Source organism: Alligator sinensis, unplaced genomic scaffold, assembly GCF_000455745.1.
Source record: "Alligator sinensis unplaced genomic scaffold, ASM45574v1 scaffold1376_1, whole genome shotgun sequence".
Classification (NCBI taxonomy): Eukaryota; Metazoa; Chordata; order Crocodylia; family Alligatoridae; genus Alligator; species Alligator sinensis.
This window is the reverse complement of record NW_005843543.1, coordinates 48,250-65,563: the sequence shown is the minus strand read 5'-3', so window position 1 is coordinate 65,563 and position 17,314 is coordinate 48,250. Positions and strand designations below refer to the sequence as shown.

The following is a 17,314-nucleotide window of genomic DNA, read 5'->3' as shown; positions in this document are numbered from 1 at the left end:
CTTTCCCTCCTTTTTCTGTTAAGGAAACAGTCCCAGTTTCTCAGTGCATTGACTTACCATGCTATGAGAGTATTGGATAATGTAACCCTTCTTTTCAGAACATTAACTCCCCCCAGCATCACTAGGTAGTGACCTAGGTCAGTGTCCTCAAATACGCAGGAAAGCCCAGTAGAAATACCCCTCTGCAGTGCCTGTGCAGGGAACTGAAACACAAAAGGGTATGGTGATTTTACCTCAGTGATGCAGCATCCATCTGTGCTTGTTTTTTTGTATCACATCCTAAGTGCTGGAGAACACGTCTTTCCTGGAAACCTTGTCCTGTAAAATATGAGGAAGAATACCCAACATTAAGGTTGCCATCAAAATGAGTGAGAGAGGATAGCGCAGATGATGCAGATATTGTGGCCTGTGTGTGAGCATTACTTTAAATTCCTGATCCTGCAGACACTGGTAGAGTTGCTTATCTTCATCCAGTGGTCCCACTGTTTTCACTGGGATTGTCTGTGCAGCTCCAGGAAAGTACAGGTGTGTAACTCTTATCAGCGTCCTTGTAATCTAGCTAGCTCAGATAAGGCACAGCTGCCCTTGGCTTTACTATGCGCTGGCAACCAGAATATAGTCAGGGCCCCTGGAGAGCATGTACTCTGGTTGGTAGCATGCGCTAAAGCCCATGCTGCCATGTCTGCATAGCTGCTGTTACCTATGCCAGATACAACAAACCAGAACAGGTATGCTATTATGTGTTACAGGTAGATCTTGATGTGACTGTGTATGCTCCCTCAGAGAGAAAGCTCACGTGGGAGCTAGAAAGCACAGGGTTTCCTCCTGCTCCTATTGGAGTAGAGATGATAGCTGCCCCCAACCCAGCCACCTGTATGAAGCTAGAGCTGGTTTTGGCAATTGTGGCTGGCTGCTGTTTCAGGTCACATTTTTTATCAGAGAGAATCTATGGCAGGGTCAGTATTAACTTTTTATGGAAAATCCTTATGGATGTGAAGGAGGGGGATGCTGTAGAGATCAGCTGTCCACCTCCCAGGTCAAGGACTCCCATCCAGAGCCTCAACCCCTAAAAGGGATGTCTTTGGGATCATGCCACAAAGCCACTGAGTGTCCCCATTATCCACACCAGCTCTGCCTGATTGTTCACAGGCTTTGCTTAGCCAGGCCGTGTATGTTATATCTGCAAAGAACGTCTGTCATTTCACTGTGTAGAACAGCCAGACCTTTTGAGTTAGAGTCTTAAATAATTGAACAGGGGTCTTTTTCCTACTGCATGTTTCCCAAAGAGAATTAGTAGCAACTAGCAATTGGCTTGTTCTGTGAACAAGATAGGTAGGTTTTTCTTGCCAAGATTTTGCTTGTGTGGGATGTGGAAAGATCCAGTAGCCCATTCAGCTGTGCTGTCCTTGGCTTAGACTGCGCGGTGCCCCAGTGACGATCCGCTTTGTCACCAACACGACGAAGGAGTGCAAGCGAGACCTGCTGGGGAGGCTGCAGAAACTGGGGTTTGACATTGCTGAGGATGAGATCTTCACGTCTCTGACTGCAGCCAGGAGCCTCCTGGAGCAGAAGCAGGTCAGGCCCCTCCTGCTGGTGGACGATAATGCGCTGCATGATTTCAGAGGTATGATGGAGCGGACTTGTTGAGCTGCGTGGGAATGATACTGGGGGGTAGGACTCTGGCAGTGGTATGTCCCATGGAAGGAGGAGAGAGCCTTATCCCCAACGTGCAGGCAAGGCAGGAAATGGAGGTTCTGAGCACTGTTGGCACTGGGAGCCTGTAGCACTTGCCACAGAAGGAGCCAGCTCTAGCATCACTTGAGCACATTCCTTTTTGAGGCCCTGCACTCTGCCACCACAAACACCTTGCCCCATTATCCACTGAATTCAGTTTCTGCTGCGTGTGCTGCTGTACACTTGACTTTGCTGCTGGGTCCCTAAGAAGACCTCTCGGGATAAGTAGTACACACCCTTTCTTGAATCAGGCATGTGCCCATTTTTGCCTGTGAATGTGTGCTGTGGTGCTTTCATGTCCTACTTTTGCCAGTTTGCTCTGATATGTTAGCCCCAGTGACCAGAGCCTGAGAGCATCATGGTTCTTGGCCATAGGGCTTTTCAGGTGTGGGGATGATGTGGCTGGCAGTGAGGAGTTGGCAGTGGGATGCGGGGGGGGGGGGTGGTGACATGCCTAGCCCTGACCCAAAGCACATGTGCAGTTTTACAGGGTTTGTGAGTAATGTAGGGTTAAAGCAAAATAAGGAGGCAGGCTTGTTGAGGGCTCAGAGTAGTTTAGAGGCTCCCCCACACAAATTTAATGAGTTACTGTGAACACCCAGCTACAGTATAGTAATGTGATTTTTTGCAGGTTTTAATTAAATCACAGCACCATGAGCTGTGCAATATTCCAGACACTTAATGGATTGTTTGTGTACTTTAGTAAAATCAACACAATCCATAAACTACATACAATCATGATGAATGCATGAGGCAGGGAGTGCTGTACAGCCAGCCCATGTGTTTCTGTGCTGGTTTTCAATTTGACTTTCAAAAATGTCCTGAAATCATATTCTTGTTAGTGCACACTTGGGATCTATCTACAAGGAAGCTCTGATTATCTGGGGGTCTTGGCTGGGAGTGGGTTGTGGAGTTATGAGTGGGGTTATGAGTGCGTTGTGGGGTTATGTGGGGTTCTGAGATTATGGGTTATGTTATCTAAGACTGCTGGATAAGCTGAGCTTTAGACTAAACTGAATGTCTGTACATGCTTCTGATTTGGACGACATTAAACATTATATGCCATTTGGACCCCCAGCATCACTAGGAAGTGAGCTAGGCCAGTGTCTTCACATTATTTGTTTGTCTACAAATTGGCGCACACGTGCTGTAAGTCATTGCGCCATTTATGGGGACAGCAATCTGAGGTTTTCTTGTAACGTGTTACAGAGACCTTGTCTATGCTGAGAACTAGTAGGGTGTCCACACCAAGATTTTCATAAATTCTCCCTATCACTGGGCCAGAAATGTGTGCAGAGCATTTTTACCAGTCAGGTACCTAACCTTGCTCAAAATGAGCCTAGAAGTTACAGTGGTAAAACAAGCCTGGACAAACAGCCAGGAAGCTACTATCAATAAAGGATTGGCACCCCTGTGTGTCCGTTTGTCCCGAGGCTATCAAGTGTAAAATTCAGAGGCATTTTAGTATTACTTAACCAGGATTAGTAACGCAGACTTTGTTACTGTTAAATCTTCAACTCAAGGAAAATGAAGCTAACCAGATTGTAAAAACAATTAGAATTTTGAATATTGTTTCATTTTAATTCAGAAGCTTGCAAACACAGGATCGCTGACTACCAGTTTTTTTCTGACCAAACTGAAATCAGAACTGGTTGTATAATTTTGGTTGTATAATTCTGACCTTGGCGTGCTCCGAGTTGGAGATTTCCTTTAAAATGTAGTGCAACATTCTGCTTCATGTTCTTTAGAATGGGTGTGCAAAAGCAACGTCTTTATGGAGACTTTTATAATCTCTTCTGCCTATTTTTTTATCAGGTGAACATTGCTCAGTGAACTTTCTATATCTGTGTTCTCAACAACCCTGCACAAGACTAGAAACTGCAATTGGTTTCTAACCAAATTTAATAAATTCAGTTAAATCCATGCAATTCCCTGCCTTTTGGGTCTCTTAAATCAGTTGAGTAGAGGCTGATATTGATTCAGCTTAATTTGGTAGAGGTTTAGAAACTGATTGAGTTAACTTAGTGCCGTTTGTGTGTGTCAGCGAGACCCAGCACGAAGTGGGTTGGATATACTGGGTTTTTTCTGCCAGAAGCAGTTTCACTTGTTTTTCCTCTCCATTACGTTCCTGAAGCAGTTAAGTACGCTAGAGGTTTTAAACTCCTGGTAGTGACTGCTGCTGAATTATTCTTGGATAATCTTCGCTATATACAATTGGTCACAGATGGATGCGTGTAATCCATTCTCTGGTTAATGGACCCAGATGCTATGAGGGAGTGTCACAAATCCCCCTGGTGTCTCTCAGTGCCACATTTTACGTTTGGCTTTCGGAATTAGCTGGAAAATTTGCAGTACATGGCATTGGACAACAGCGTGTCTGACTCTGCATCTGCCGAGGCCCAGGAGTACTAGCTTATCCCAGCAAAGGAGTGGTAAATGCTGAATGGGAAGGCAGGGCGGAGATGCCAGCTTTCTCCGAACACAGCTGTCTGCCACCTCTGCTGTGCCTCTTGTTCTTGTGTGCCTGTCCCGACACTGGCTCCCACACCTCCTCAACTGCTGGTTCTGTGCCTCTACACTGTTCGTCCAAGGGTGAGGTCCTATGGCAAAGGTGGCATCACCGTCTCCTGCCAAGGCAGTTATGCTTCTGCTGTGCTGGACAACAGATGCAGGAGCTGGAAGTAGGGGATTCTTACAGGGTGATTTGGCTGCAGGGTGGATGAAGCCAGTCCAAAGTCTGATCCATCATAGGTCATGCTACAAGATCCCTTTGGGCAGTGCTTGGACCCACAGTCAGAATGACATTTACCGCACCCACCAGAAACCACCCCCTCTGCCCCAAGCAGAGTTTTCTGTAACCAGATGAGATCAGAAAGCTCCATGAAATTCCTCTGGGATGTTGCACTTCCAGTGTAAATAACCTGCAAAGCCACTGAGTACCCAGAACACTAAATCAGATGAAGATAGAGAGAGCTCTGTTTCAGGGGAAGTGAAGAAGCTCTGGGGTGGGACAGAGCACTTGGCATCTCTGTGCTGAATATCCAGATCTGGAGTTGAACTGCTTTTATGGAAGAATCTGGAAAGAGCAATACCTTTAACGAGAAGCAGTCACCAGCTCTCAAAGTGTGCATGGGTGTATATGTATTGCTGAAGGTGGAACCTAAGTCTTTTTGTCTGGAAATGCTGACTTCTGTTGGCAACCAGTTGACTGTACCTGGGCCTGATTTTAAAATTAGAGGGCCCTGATGTGTTAAAACAAGGCTGTCCGACCTCTAAGTAGCCAGGGGCTGCATTCCTTGCGGGTCACAGCATTAGGGGTCCCCAGGCCATCCTGGCTACGTGCCATGCAAGATGTCCTACTCCTGCATAGTCCACCTTCACAGGTGCCCTCCATCCCCCAGCATTGCACTACACACCCATGCAGTCCTGGCCCCCCCCTCAGCTCACCGCACTGTGTCACACTGCCTACCCCCCTGGGGCGGGTTCAGAAAGGAGAAGCTGGGGGAGCAAGGGGGAGCCAAGAGCCTCCTGCTGCTGTTGCAGCCAGGAGAGTGGCTAGAGCGGTCGCCAGGTGGGAGCCTGGTTGACTACAACTTAACTTCTCACAGGCCACAACCAGCCTGTGGGCCACCAGTTGGACAGTGCTGTGTTAAAGCAAGGATCCAACTTGCTCTGAAAACCAAGGACTGATGCTTTCCTCCATGCTGAGCTGGAAAATGCTAACTCGAAATCTGCCCACGAATGACTGCAACCTGCCTACCTTCGGCAGGTCGAGACATGCTTCCATCAGTTGCTATTGGTCTGATGGCTGGGTTTCCCTCTGGCAGTGCTGCTTGTGGACTGTAATCAGCCTGGGTTTTGGCAGTTTGAACTGCTCCATGTTTCAGAGGCTTCCAGTTCCCCTCTCAGCTTAGCCTCGTGACTCTGTGCAGGAAGCTGAAGAGAGAAGCTGTTCATTTCTTCACTGCCCTTCCTCTAAATAACACATAGATTAGTGTAGTGCATATTGCTTTTATTCCCTATGGTCACTGTTCCAGCAAAGGACTGGGATACTGTCATTTCCCATGCATTTAGAATAGGCAGTGCTGGACATAACTGGCTACGGTGATGGTACATTTAGTGGCTTTTGCTGTATTTAATGGCTTTTGTAGGCTAAGTGTGGGCCTTGTAGATATATAAGGTTGTAGCACAGCGTCTTCCAAGGAGCAGCTTGGAAGGAAGGAGACTGGGCAAAACTGCCTGATAGATTCAGAAGAACCTGTACCCCTTGTGTAGGGGTCCCTGTAAAACCTGTCTGCTAAGACCGCCCAGGGGCTTTAGAAGTAGCCGGTGTGGGCAGCCGCTCCCTGGCACGCTGTTGGTGTTGTAGGCAATGATTCCCTCTCCCCTGCCAGTGCAGCCTTTCAGCTCCATCTGTAGATGGGACGTAGCCAGGTGGGAGTCTGAAATGTGTTGCAAAGTATATACCAAAACTAATTCACTTCCTGGTCAGTAGGCAAAGGATGTATTTTAAACCATGGGGATGAGTAAATAGAAGACGTTACATTTTGGCTTTAATTTTCCAGGCATAGCTACCAATGACCCGAATGCGGTGGTGGTCGGACTGGCACCTGAGCACTTTAACTACCAGATGATGAACCAGGCATTCCGGTGAGTTGTTGTCATCTTATGAATTGTAGCATGGTAGTCCTAAAGGCCTAAGCACAGCTGGGTCCTTGTACTGTGGTTGGTATAGAAACATCTGAGAGAGAGTCCTGGCCCTGAAGAGGAGGTTATAGTCTAATCTAAAACTAAACTCAACCCCTTTATCTCAGGAGGGACAGTGGGAAGAGCAAGCTCATGGCATCTCTTTCCACTGCATTAGGCATGACACTGAGGGAGAGCTGACTAGTGTGCTCTGTCTGGAGGCCTTAACTTCATGCTGTTTTTAGGTAGTTCAGTATGGAATTAAACAGTTTTCACAACCTAGAAACTATAAAACTGCTGCTGAAATTAAGAAGGGTCTGGCCATCGATAAGGATAACAGCAGTATCAAGAGCTGTCCCAGTTCATGTGAGTACACTTCAGAACCTCATGCCTTAGGGTCTTGCCATCTCTAATTGAGGGATTAGGACAGGGGTGGGCAAAGTCTGGGCCACAGGCAGGATCCAGCCAGCAGTGGACTCCAGTTCCCAGCAGCCCCTGCCCATGTGGCTGGGGCTGGTTTCCGTGGAGACCCCAGCAGCAGCCTTGCTGCCATGGAGACCAGCCCCAGCAGCACTGGCAGGCAGCAGCAGTGCCAGCCTCTTCCTGATGGGGGGGGTGCTGAGGGGTGCTGTGCTGCGGGCAGGAGTGGGACAGGCTCACCTGCAACCCTGCTGGGAGGGGTGGCTATGGTGGTGGGGCTGTGGGAATTTTGGGGTCTCCATGGAAACTGGCCCCAGCCACATGGGCAGGGGCTGCTGGGAAATAGAGTCCGGCTGTCAGCCAGATTCGCCATTTTGCCTACCCCTAGATTAGGAGGTGATGGAGAGGCTAAGGCAGGTTATCGCATGTCCGTCTGTCTGCTGTGTGGTTTCTTGCATCTCTCCCTGAAGCATCTGGTTCTCACCACTGTTGAACACAGGCTCCTGGGGTAGTACGTGCTTCAGGTTCAGGACACCAGACATTATTCTGCAGATGTACTTGGGCCTGGTGATCAGGCGGTCCTGTGCCTTTCTGCTGGGGCGAATGCTGAGAAGCATCAGCTTAAACTCTGCTCCCCAAAAGGTCCTGAAGGGAGCAGTTGCCTCTTTATGCTCTGCGTCTGGCAGTGCACAGAGGCCTCAACTCTGCTCTCCTACCAAACGTACAGCTGAGAGCGCCTCTGCTCTGCCTGAGGGTGGCTGCAGAGCTACTAGCACACAACTATTTTTTACTTTGAAATCAGGAAACAACCTGGGTTCTCCATCACTTCTTAAGCTGCCTTTAATGTCACTAAATTCAAACAAAAGGTATCACCCCTGATAGCCAGTAGCTTGTGGAGGGCATCTTCAGCAGAAAGCTGGCTGTCTCATCTGCTTGCCAAGCCTCCAGATACTAAAAACATATACTGACCTGGCATTGACTTTGTAGCTGCCTCCTTAGTGCACGTTGCTGATGGAATTGATTTTAGAGATCGGTTCGTGGGTCAACTTTAATTTCACAGCTGCACAAAGTAAACCTGCCATCTGACTCGGCACTCACTGCTTCTTGGTTATCAATATTTCTGTCACAAGTGTGTTAGGTGCTCTGTGATGGCAGGGAGCTGCTTCAGCCAGGAGACGTGGGTGTTTCAAACAAGGGAGTGAGCACGTGATCGCTTTTGGCGATTGTGGTTCTGGTTTCCATTGTGCCAATGTCAAAAGGGATGTGGGCAAAATGAATCCTGGGGAAGTGAGTGGAGTTACCCTAGGGATGAATTTGGGCCCATTGCTATTAAGTAGAGGGTTACCAAAATGTTACAAGGCGAAAGTCATCTTCCCCCCCCAGACCTGTTCCCCCACACTGAGCAGATTTGGCTGCAGCAAAGGATTGCAGATACAGGTGCCTGACAGCTGCAGTCAGTGCCCAACCAAAGAGTAGTCCCATGACAGTATGAATAAAAAACCCGAGTTAAAAGGGCCCATCTGCTCTCTAGGATTGTCCATGTTATTTTGGTGTTCGAGCCTCTGGCAACTGGGTAGATAATGAAATTCCGCGATTAAGCACAGCTCAAACATGCAGGAAACCCTGGATCTTGAGCTGTGTTCCTGACCCAAACACCCTTTACAGATGTCAGCTTTTAGTGCTGTGAACCTGAGGATATAAGAAAGTTTTCACTTGTACAGAGTAAGATGGATGTGACCAGCTCAGGGAGGGCTGCCTTGTCTTTGCTGGGTCTGCTTTACTTTTCCTTTATTCAGTAGAAGTTCACTGTAATACTGAAGTGTTCCCATTTATAAACTGCTGCAAGTGCCCTGGGCACTTCCAAGTTGCGCAGGAGACAGGGGGAAAAAGATTTGCCCCACCAGAGCAGGCATCCTAACCAGGGCTGATGCAGCTTTTTGAGCCGAGGCACCATGGAGCACGCCAGGAAACTAGTACTGACGGGACCGACAGAGACCGCTTGGCTCACCAGACTGAAAAACCGCCTTTCCCTGTCCCGAGCAGTCTGCCAAAGGGACCCTGCCAATTCCTGCGCTGATTGCTTTGCAGCTTGCTTTCTCCACAGTGCTAGTTACATTTCTACCTGGTGTGATAAAGACCTGAGTTGCCTGCGGTACCTGAAGAAAGCACTGTAAAATCAAGTGGGAAGCACTCAGCGATCATTACCTCAGCATTTATAGATACTATCTAGAGGGCTTTTATTGCAGTGAAACTGTAAGACCAGGGGAGGATTGTAACAGCTGAACGGTGCTTGGCAGTACCAGGAGGATTCCTCCAGCCTCGCTTTCAAGCACGCTTCCAGTATGACTGATCTTAGCGCTGCTGTAGCTGCAGAGAGCTGCCAGGTGTGTGATGGCAGCACGCAGGCATCAAAGCCACGGGTGGCAAACTCTGGATGTGAAATGTCAGCGTAATCATGGATGCTCAGGATCAGACCCCACATTAGCTTACAGAAGCCCCCTTATTGTCCCAGGCCCCAAATTGTGAACTTGGGAGTTTAGTGTAACTGTTTGTGCTGTATGAATCTTTAGTGGTTCCTTAGGGCTGCATTGTGTACACACAGACGCACACACGCCCCACAGAGTCTCTGCCCCAAGAGATTCACAAGATGATTAAAAGAGAAGCAGCATCACTAACCTGATGGCAGTGTACAAGGTACCTGTGAAACATCTTCGACTAGTGTAGTCAGCAGCAGCATTAGGAATGCTAGTCTGTTTGTGTTTAACTGCATTTTTTCTGGGTTAGCGGCAGCTTTGTTCTGTGCTTTTTAGCAGGCTGCCTGCCTGGCAGGAAAAGGGCAGCTCATTTCTAATTCGTCTTGCAGAAATCCACATTTTAGACGTTAGTTGTGAATTCTCCGCTGCCGCCTGCAAGATGCTTTCCTGAAGAACTGGACCAGTGATGGGGCATGTGGAAACCTAGAAAAGATGTTTGTATAGTTCCCCCTCTCCCAAATTACTCCTGCATCCAATTTTTGAAGCACCCAGCTCCCCTGGGTAGCTTAGAGTCCAAGTGTAGAGATTGCCACCTGTTTGCACAGCTTCCCGCGACCCTAATCAGACCTGTTAAATGCACGCTGACCGGCTGTTTGGACCTTTCCTTCATTTGGAACATTTTTCTCCCTGTAACAAGGACACAGTGCTTAACTTTGTTCCTAAAATGTAATGTCTCAGAGTAGCAGCAGGCGCAGGAATAAGTTACTTAAGCACTGAGGGGGGCACTAATACTTATCTTTGTGGACAGGTTGATCTTTCTTTGTGGCCAGTGTTCGTTATATGAAAACAGTTGAGATTTTTTGCATCATAAAAGCTAAATAGAAGATAATCGCTTGTGTACTTTCTTCATGAAATCCATCCCCCCTCCTATCCAGGCTCAGGCGTGCAACAGTTGGGATGCGGCAGCTGAGCTGTGCAGCTCTGATGTTCAGCTGGAGTAGCTGGTGCTCAGAACGGCTCTGCTGAACAGCCCATACTGCAGACTTCTCACATAGGATTGTCCTGAAAGCATTGCAGTGTTGCTCTGCCAGGAAGGGCCTGGGAAGATTAGCAGGAAATTCAAAGCCTTCCTCATTCAAAAGTCCTAGCTGCTATCGGCAAGTCATATCTGTAGTTAATATATAATACAATATTTATGGGAGCAAATCAAATGAGTTTTTACTTTAGCCTTAGGAAGTGAAAAGCAACTTTGAGGTTCTGTTAGACAAACAAATCTCACTGAGTCACTGACTGAATAATAAGAAATAGGTAAGTAAATATCTATTAAATATCCTTCTCCGTCTTTTATGCCCTTTTGAAGATATTAGTTCCTTTCACTCGTTTGTAGGTGCCTACTTCTCTACAAAGAGGAAGGAAGCTATTCAGTTTATTTAACTCTCTGAGGTTGATTTTAAACCTCAGTGCAGTTGAGTTTTGTTTTCATTAAAGTCATTGGGACTTTTAGCGTTCAACTTCATTAAAAGCAGGATTGGGTTGTTAGAACTTAATATCTAACAACCCAATCCTGCTTGGTGAATCCAGGTTAAAAGCATTTCTTCTTCCATGGTTTCTAGGTTGATACTGGATGGTGCTCCACTTATAGCTATCCACAAAGCCCGATACTATAAGAGGAAAGATGGCTTGGCTCTGGGACCTGGACCGTTTGTAACTGGTCTGGAATATGCCACAGACTCCAAAGCTACAGTAGTAGGGAAACCAGAGAAAACATTCTTCCTAGAAGCCTTACGGGGGACTGGCTGCACACCAGAAGAAACTGTGATGATTGGCGATGTAAGTATAAAGGCAGGGCAAGTGCCTGATTCTTTTATACCCTTTTCCACAGCATGCATGTGTCTTTCAGACACCGACAGACTGACTTTTCCAATACCCTGGGAGGTTGATTGGAGGGAACCGATTCACAAACACTTGAGCTCTGATCCAGTGTCCATTTATTTAATGCTGTGTCTTCAGCGGCCATGAATCAGGCCCTAAATATCTAGTCTACGGTCACACAGACCGTCTGTAGCAGGGGATAGAAACCACAGCTCCTGAGAACCCTGCTAGCACATGCCACCTCCATATAAGCATTGTCATGAGCATGCATCCATCACAGGCAAGAGTAGTGGGCCAGCTGTGAAGGCAGGAGGAAATCCTGAGCCTCAGACAGTGAAGGCAAGACTCAGGCTGCCACAGCAAGGACACTGGGACTGGATCTATGATGAGTAACCACGTGTGGGAAAGACACAAGACTGTGACAGGTTGGAGGGGCTGGGACAGAAAAGCCAAGCTTTGGAGATAGAGGTGGAAGTCTGCGCGCGTTTAAGCATGCTACTTTAGTATCTGGCACAGAGCCCAGGATTCCTGAATCTCAGCCCTCTGCCATCAGCAAATGCTTGTGACACTTACTGCCTAGGTCTGCTCCCTGTTACTCCATTGGTTCAGGCAGCAGAGGTTTGAGCAGCCTAAAAACGGTTCCAGCCGTATTGATGATCGATGCAAGAAACAAGGCTCAGGGGCTGCTTGCTGAACAGTGAGAACAGAACAAAATGCAGAATGGCTGTTTATTAATGGAGCTCCATCCATCTGTTTGTCGAATGAGGCAGGGCCACTGTAGGAAAAGAGTATGTGACTTATTGTTAGGTCTCACCATGGCTAGGTACTGACCACCATAGGAATATCCATTAACACGTTTCTGTGCCTTTCCTGTTGTGTCCAGGACTGCAGGGATGATGTTGGTGGGGCCCAGAATGCCGGCATGCTGGGTATTCTAGTGAAGACTGGTAAGTACCCTGCAGATTTTGACATCTTGTGATATTTTTGGGCTCTGGTATCTTCCCTCTGGCTTCCCAACTACCCAGCGGCTTCAGAGAAAGACAGATCTTTGCCACAAGCCCCAGGTCTTAATCACGTGGAGAATGGAGATCCTCCAGCAGGGACCTCGGTCTTCTGTCACTGGAACGTGAGCATGTGGCTGTTGGTAGGCTCTGAGCACACTATGGTAGAAGAACTTGCTTCAGAATATCCTCTAGGTCCCAACTTCAGCTGCCAGAAACAGGAGCTGGCAGCTCCTCAAAGATAGCACTGTGATCAAGAAGCCTGAAAGCTTGCCTGCATCCCTCCCAGCTGTAGAGCTGGTCCAATATAAGAGATCACCAAAAAAACCCCAACCCCTTGCTTCTCTTACAAGGACAGTTATGCAAATCGTTCTGTTTCATACACTGGGACCTAATAGGACTGAGAATTACTGTCATTTTAATTATATTGTGGTAGCGCCCCAGTGTGCCAGGCACTGTTCACACCACTAAACACAGCATGTGCAGAGCTAAATACCACATTTATATCTCTAGCTTTGCTTGTCCTTGTGCCCAAGAAATCACAGCGGCAGCTGAACCAGCTGTTTCTGCCACGCGCTGGAAATGGAGGTGGGGCACCAGGCACCATGGACTGAAACTCCTAGTTACAGGGAACACTTTAGACTGAAAGCAGCTTTGTTAAAAGGACCTCTTTGTTCTTTCCTAACAGGTAAATATCGGCCAGAAGATGAAAGCAAAATCAGTCCCTGTCCTTACTTAACCTGTGAGAGTTTCCCAAAGGCCGTGGAGCACATTCTACAGCACCTGCTGTGAGACGAGAGTGTTGCGGTGGAAGAAACCAGGCTCTGTTTTCACACTGTTGCCTTTGTTCCCCACCACACCCCTCAAAGCAAAGAAATGTCCAAGCATCAATGTGCAAACTACACCTGCAACCAAGAGAACAGGCTTCGCTCTAGAGCACTGAAAGGAAATGGAACCAACCTGCAGCTTAATGGAAAAGCCTTGGTAAAAACACAAAGATGAAGCACTGAGCAAGGAAAAACAGGTCTCAGGTCAGCTCAGGGAAAGAAAACCAAGTGGCAGATGAAACAAATTGCTTTTGTGCATTATGTGGGGAAAGGAAAGTGACAACGCTTTTTCTCTTTGACTCCTAGGAAATCACAGATTTAAAGGCTCATCTGAAATGTGCTAAGTGAGCTAAGCCGGAGAACCCACCAAAAATAACCTAAACAGAGCAAAACAGGCATTTCCAGCCTGAAACAGCAGCAGCTATGTTGGTAGGTTTGTGTTACTTGCCATGTGTCTCCTCTCTACTCTGATCCAATTTAAATGTAGAGATGAGGCACATTTAGGAGTGACTTTTAATTTAAAATATTGCCATTATTAACAGTACTCACTGATGATTTCTGTCCCCTCATTAGAGCAGGTAACATTGGCTTTTGTTTTTCAAATTTTATGTAAAATTAAAACTATCAGTATTTTACAGATGTTTTAATTAGATGCCGTTATTAACAGGAATGGTGCAGAAACAAAAATCTGGTCCTTAATGGCTTATAGACCATGAATTTTTGAAGTTAGACTGCAACAGGGTCCTATTAGTGCTACCGTTGCAAAATTTCACTGTTATTTTTTTTCTTTATGATGCTCTGGGAAAAATCCTTCATGAGCCGTGGGGACAGATTCCGACTTTTATGCATTTGGTTAGTACAGCTGGAAAATGACATTTCATTCCGTAGCCTGCATTGCTTTTCCTGCACGTGCTAAATCCACCAGAATGAACTAACTTTCTAATGATGGTAAATGGCTTTCCTGGTGCATTTGCAAACTGTAATAATCAAAGTCCCTTGCAGTTGTTTTACAGTGCTCCTGAGTGTTAAATTATTACACTGTAACTGTACATCATTGTAGTATTCACCTTATTGAAAATACAGCTTTGTGTTAATGAGCCACACCGATTTTTGTTAAGAAAAGCCATTATGATGAATGTGGAGCAGGCTCCACATAAATGAAGGGTCTTGCTGTCGCTTTGTTGCGTGGCCACATGTAACGTGGAGCTGATCTCTGCAGATGCCAAGTGACGTAGCATGAACATATGGGTGCACTGTGGAAGCCGTGCAAGAGGAATGCAAGCAGCAATGGCAGTTCTTTGATGCAGGGATGGTCCTTTTGCTGGGTGTGTGTACCAGGCACCGGACATTGGCATCCTGGTGTTGTGTGGCTGTAGTAAGAAGTGAAAGAAAGGGTGCTGAATGGCCAATGGTTCTGTGTGCAAGATGTAGGTTGATTTTGCTCAGGTACCTAGACCAGACCCTTGGCTCCTGTGTGGGTGGCCTAAAGAAGGGGAGCTGGGAGGGGAGTAAGCATGGAAACACTCCTTCTGCCAGGACCCTTCCAAGTTGGATCTTCTGTGTTGCTGGAACATAAGCATTGGAAACACTCTGCTTTACCATTGTGAGTGAGCTAGCTAGGTAGTGTGAGGGTTACCACAAAAGTGCTCAAATATACAACTCCACCCAGGTACAAAGAGTTTCTTAAAAAAAAGATCTCCATTTTCTTTAACTTTCCTCTACAAGGAGCTACCTTGTCTCCTCCTCCTCAAGATTAGGGTCTCCCATAGTCTTGTGCAGGTTGCACTACAGAGAGAACATGGCTCAGCCCTGTAGCACTGCTTGACACTTGCAAGGTTTTGTATACTGAACTTCCAAAAAATAAGTAGCCACTGGCCCTCCCAATGCACTGTCCCCTCCAACACCTTTAACTCCACAAATATGCCCAACCCCAGCCTTTACTTTTGCTCTCCTCTAGTAACAGCTCCTCTTCAGTTTGTGCATCACCCATCTTTGCGAATACCTTTTAAAAAAAAAAAGCCTGAACACCTGGCTTCTAAAGACACCACTTAACATAATTACATTATGAACATTAAAAGAGAAAAGGAAGGAGGGAAATTGTGATAATAAAATACATTCTATTACTGGATTTGGGCAAGATGGGCTAATATGCAATTTAAGTTATGCCCCAATTCCTTTAAGAGTAATTTACTGATGATCAATGTCATTTGCCTTCACCAGGGTGTTGCAGTATCATTCCACGAAGCCAAACCTTTATTTGGATAAAACATTTGCCCAAAGCACATTGGATGAGCTGGACAAAACACCTTGGCACATGAACAAATCACAGCCCAGATCAAAGTGGCATCCAGGTAACAGCCACAAGGCAAACACAAGATGCCAAGGTTTATCCCAGGGGGAACAAATCATTTCTGCCTCACTGTTGGTTGCAGTGTTCCTGGCAGTAAAGAGCCAGACTAGCTTGAGTGCAAGAAATCCCTGAGAAGCAAAATTTTATTGGTCTTCTAGCTCTTCCTCAGCTAGCTCACTTCCATCTCCCTCAAGAAGAGAAAATCAGCTGCAATGAATATAGATTGCAGAAGACGAGTCATTTTGCAGTAATTTATGCATAAAATATGTGCTAAAAACTTCATAGCACATTAGCTGTAGGGTGGTACTATCATGAAGAATACCACTTGTTTGCCAGAAAAATTATAAATAAAATGCACCTTATAGATTTGAAAGTGCAGATTCTGTCACCCAGAGTCTCCTGCATTCTTTCTTTCTTTCTTTTTTTTTTTTAATAGTTTTTCCTTCCGAGTTTAGTCCTTCCGAATGCAGCCAAACCCAAGGAGTTGTCATCTTGGAGCATGGGTTCCTCTGATTTTAGCCCAATGCTGGCTCAAACTGACTCAAATTCCCTCTGCCAGGCCGTGTACTTCTGACTTAAATTCTTTGCCGATGGCTTAGTGTGAGCAATCACATCCAGGAAATCCGCTGTTGTGACCGTGTCCAGTCGGATTATGGGTAAAGTACTGCTACCTGGTGAGAGAAAATAGACCAGTGTTGAAAGTGAATGAGATGTTGATCAGTACCAAGTTGCTCTATTAAAACAGTGAATAATGCAGCACATCTAACTTAAGGCACTAATCAGAAGAGTGGAAATAGCAGAAGAAATTGTGCTAGTGCACAGAAACCGACAGGTCCGAGGAATGGCCTGCTTTTCAGAAACGTTGGCTGGAAGTCTGTTTTTACAAATACAGTTTAAAACACTTCAAAGCAGATGAGAGAGCTCCACCTGCTGGATCGACTCCCTCAAGTGAGAACATCAGGTCGGCATCGCTCAGCTCTGATGTCTGTGGGAGAGGTACTCACCGGGCTGATGATTCTCAAGGGCACTGAAGATTTTCCTCACTGGCCGCATAGCTGCTTCCTTGCAGACCAGTTTAATGTCCGACCCCGAGTACCCTCCGGTCTCCTAGCACGAGATCAAAATGACAGGCTGCAATTCACAGGCTTGCTGATGAGACACTTGTACAGCTTTATACATCACGTGTTTTCTGTCGTGTTATTCAGCTCTTGAGTAGTGCAGATGCTGTTCACGGGAATTAGCCAATCGAGCAAAATATCGCGCTTGGCTTCTTAAGGGCAGGTCAGATATCTGTCTCCTACTGACTGCAACAGGAGGTAGATACCTCCCTCCCTGTAATGGTTTGGACATGTTTGGGCTGAGAGGTCCCCACTGAGATTGAAGTCCCTTGTGCTAGCCTCTGTATGAACAGTGGAGCAGACTTCCCAAGCTAAGAACATTAAGAACTGATGCCCCAGAAACTCTTTACTGACACTCCTGCCTTTCATGCTGGAGCTGGAACAAGTTTCCTCCTCTATCGAGTACTAGATTATGCTCTACTGTGCTCTGCTGCAAGGAGCAGAGCAGAGCATATGGGAATTACTGTGGGAACATGGTATTTCTGGACCAAAGGCCATGGCAGTCAACATCAGACCTGATCCTTGGAACTAAGATGCAAACTTTTTCACCAGCAGACAGGGCATTGGTTCACTTCCTGATAAGTGCTTAGTGCTGTGGCCCTTGCTGTGATCCTCCTTTTCATGCATTCAAGCATCCGCCTTCATAACTTGAGGTTTATTCCCTTCCCGGTGCCCATGCTGACTGGCTGCAGTGCTAAAACAGTGAAACCTGCCAGCCCTGATTCTCTGCTTTTCCCCACTACTACACAGGTGGAAATTACTGCACTCGGTGAAGCTGCTCCTGGCAGCAGAAGAATCAAGGCCCAGCCAGTCACACAGCTCCTCTTCAGTC

At 46.7% G+C, this 17,314-nt stretch overlaps 2 protein-coding genes across 11 annotated transcripts in view; one reads left to right on the top strand and one right to left on the bottom strand.

Moving 5' to 3' along the window:
- Positions 1-15,874, top strand: part of HDHD2 (haloacid dehalogenase like hydrolase domain containing 2) — a 21,369-nt gene extending 5,495 nt beyond the window's left edge. For 3 of the 5 annotated variants that reach the window (XM_014527472.2, XM_025195517.1, XM_025195516.1), the window contains 5 exons: positions 1,416-1,624; positions 6,300-6,384; positions 10,928-11,144; positions 12,070-12,133; positions 12,876-14,111. In XM_014527472.2, the coding sequence (XP_014382958.1) occupies positions 1,416-1,624; positions 6,300-6,384; positions 10,928-11,144; positions 12,070-12,133; positions 12,876-12,979 (679 nt within the window). In that variant the 3' untranslated portion in view covers positions 12,980-14,111. Of the gene's footprint in view, positions 1-1,415; positions 1,625-6,299; positions 6,385-10,927; positions 11,145-12,069; positions 12,134-12,875; positions 14,112-15,234 lie in introns of those variants that run through there. The other 2 variants (XR_003092370.1, XR_003092369.1) reach the window with 2 other exon arrangements.
- KATNAL2 (katanin catalytic subunit A1 like 2) overlaps positions 15,868-17,314 on the bottom strand; it is a 49,667-nt gene continuing 48,220 nt past the window's right edge. For all 6 annotated transcript variants that reach the window (XM_006038923.3, XM_014527470.2, XM_006038925.3 and 3 more), the window contains 2 exons: positions 16,369-16,471; positions 15,868-16,035 (listed from right to left, as the gene is read on the bottom strand). In XM_006038923.3, coding sequence (XP_006038985.1) covers positions 15,896-16,035; positions 16,369-16,471 — 243 coding nt within the window. In that variant the 3' untranslated portion in view covers positions 15,868-15,895. The remainder of the gene's footprint in view (positions 16,036-16,368; positions 16,472-17,314) is intronic.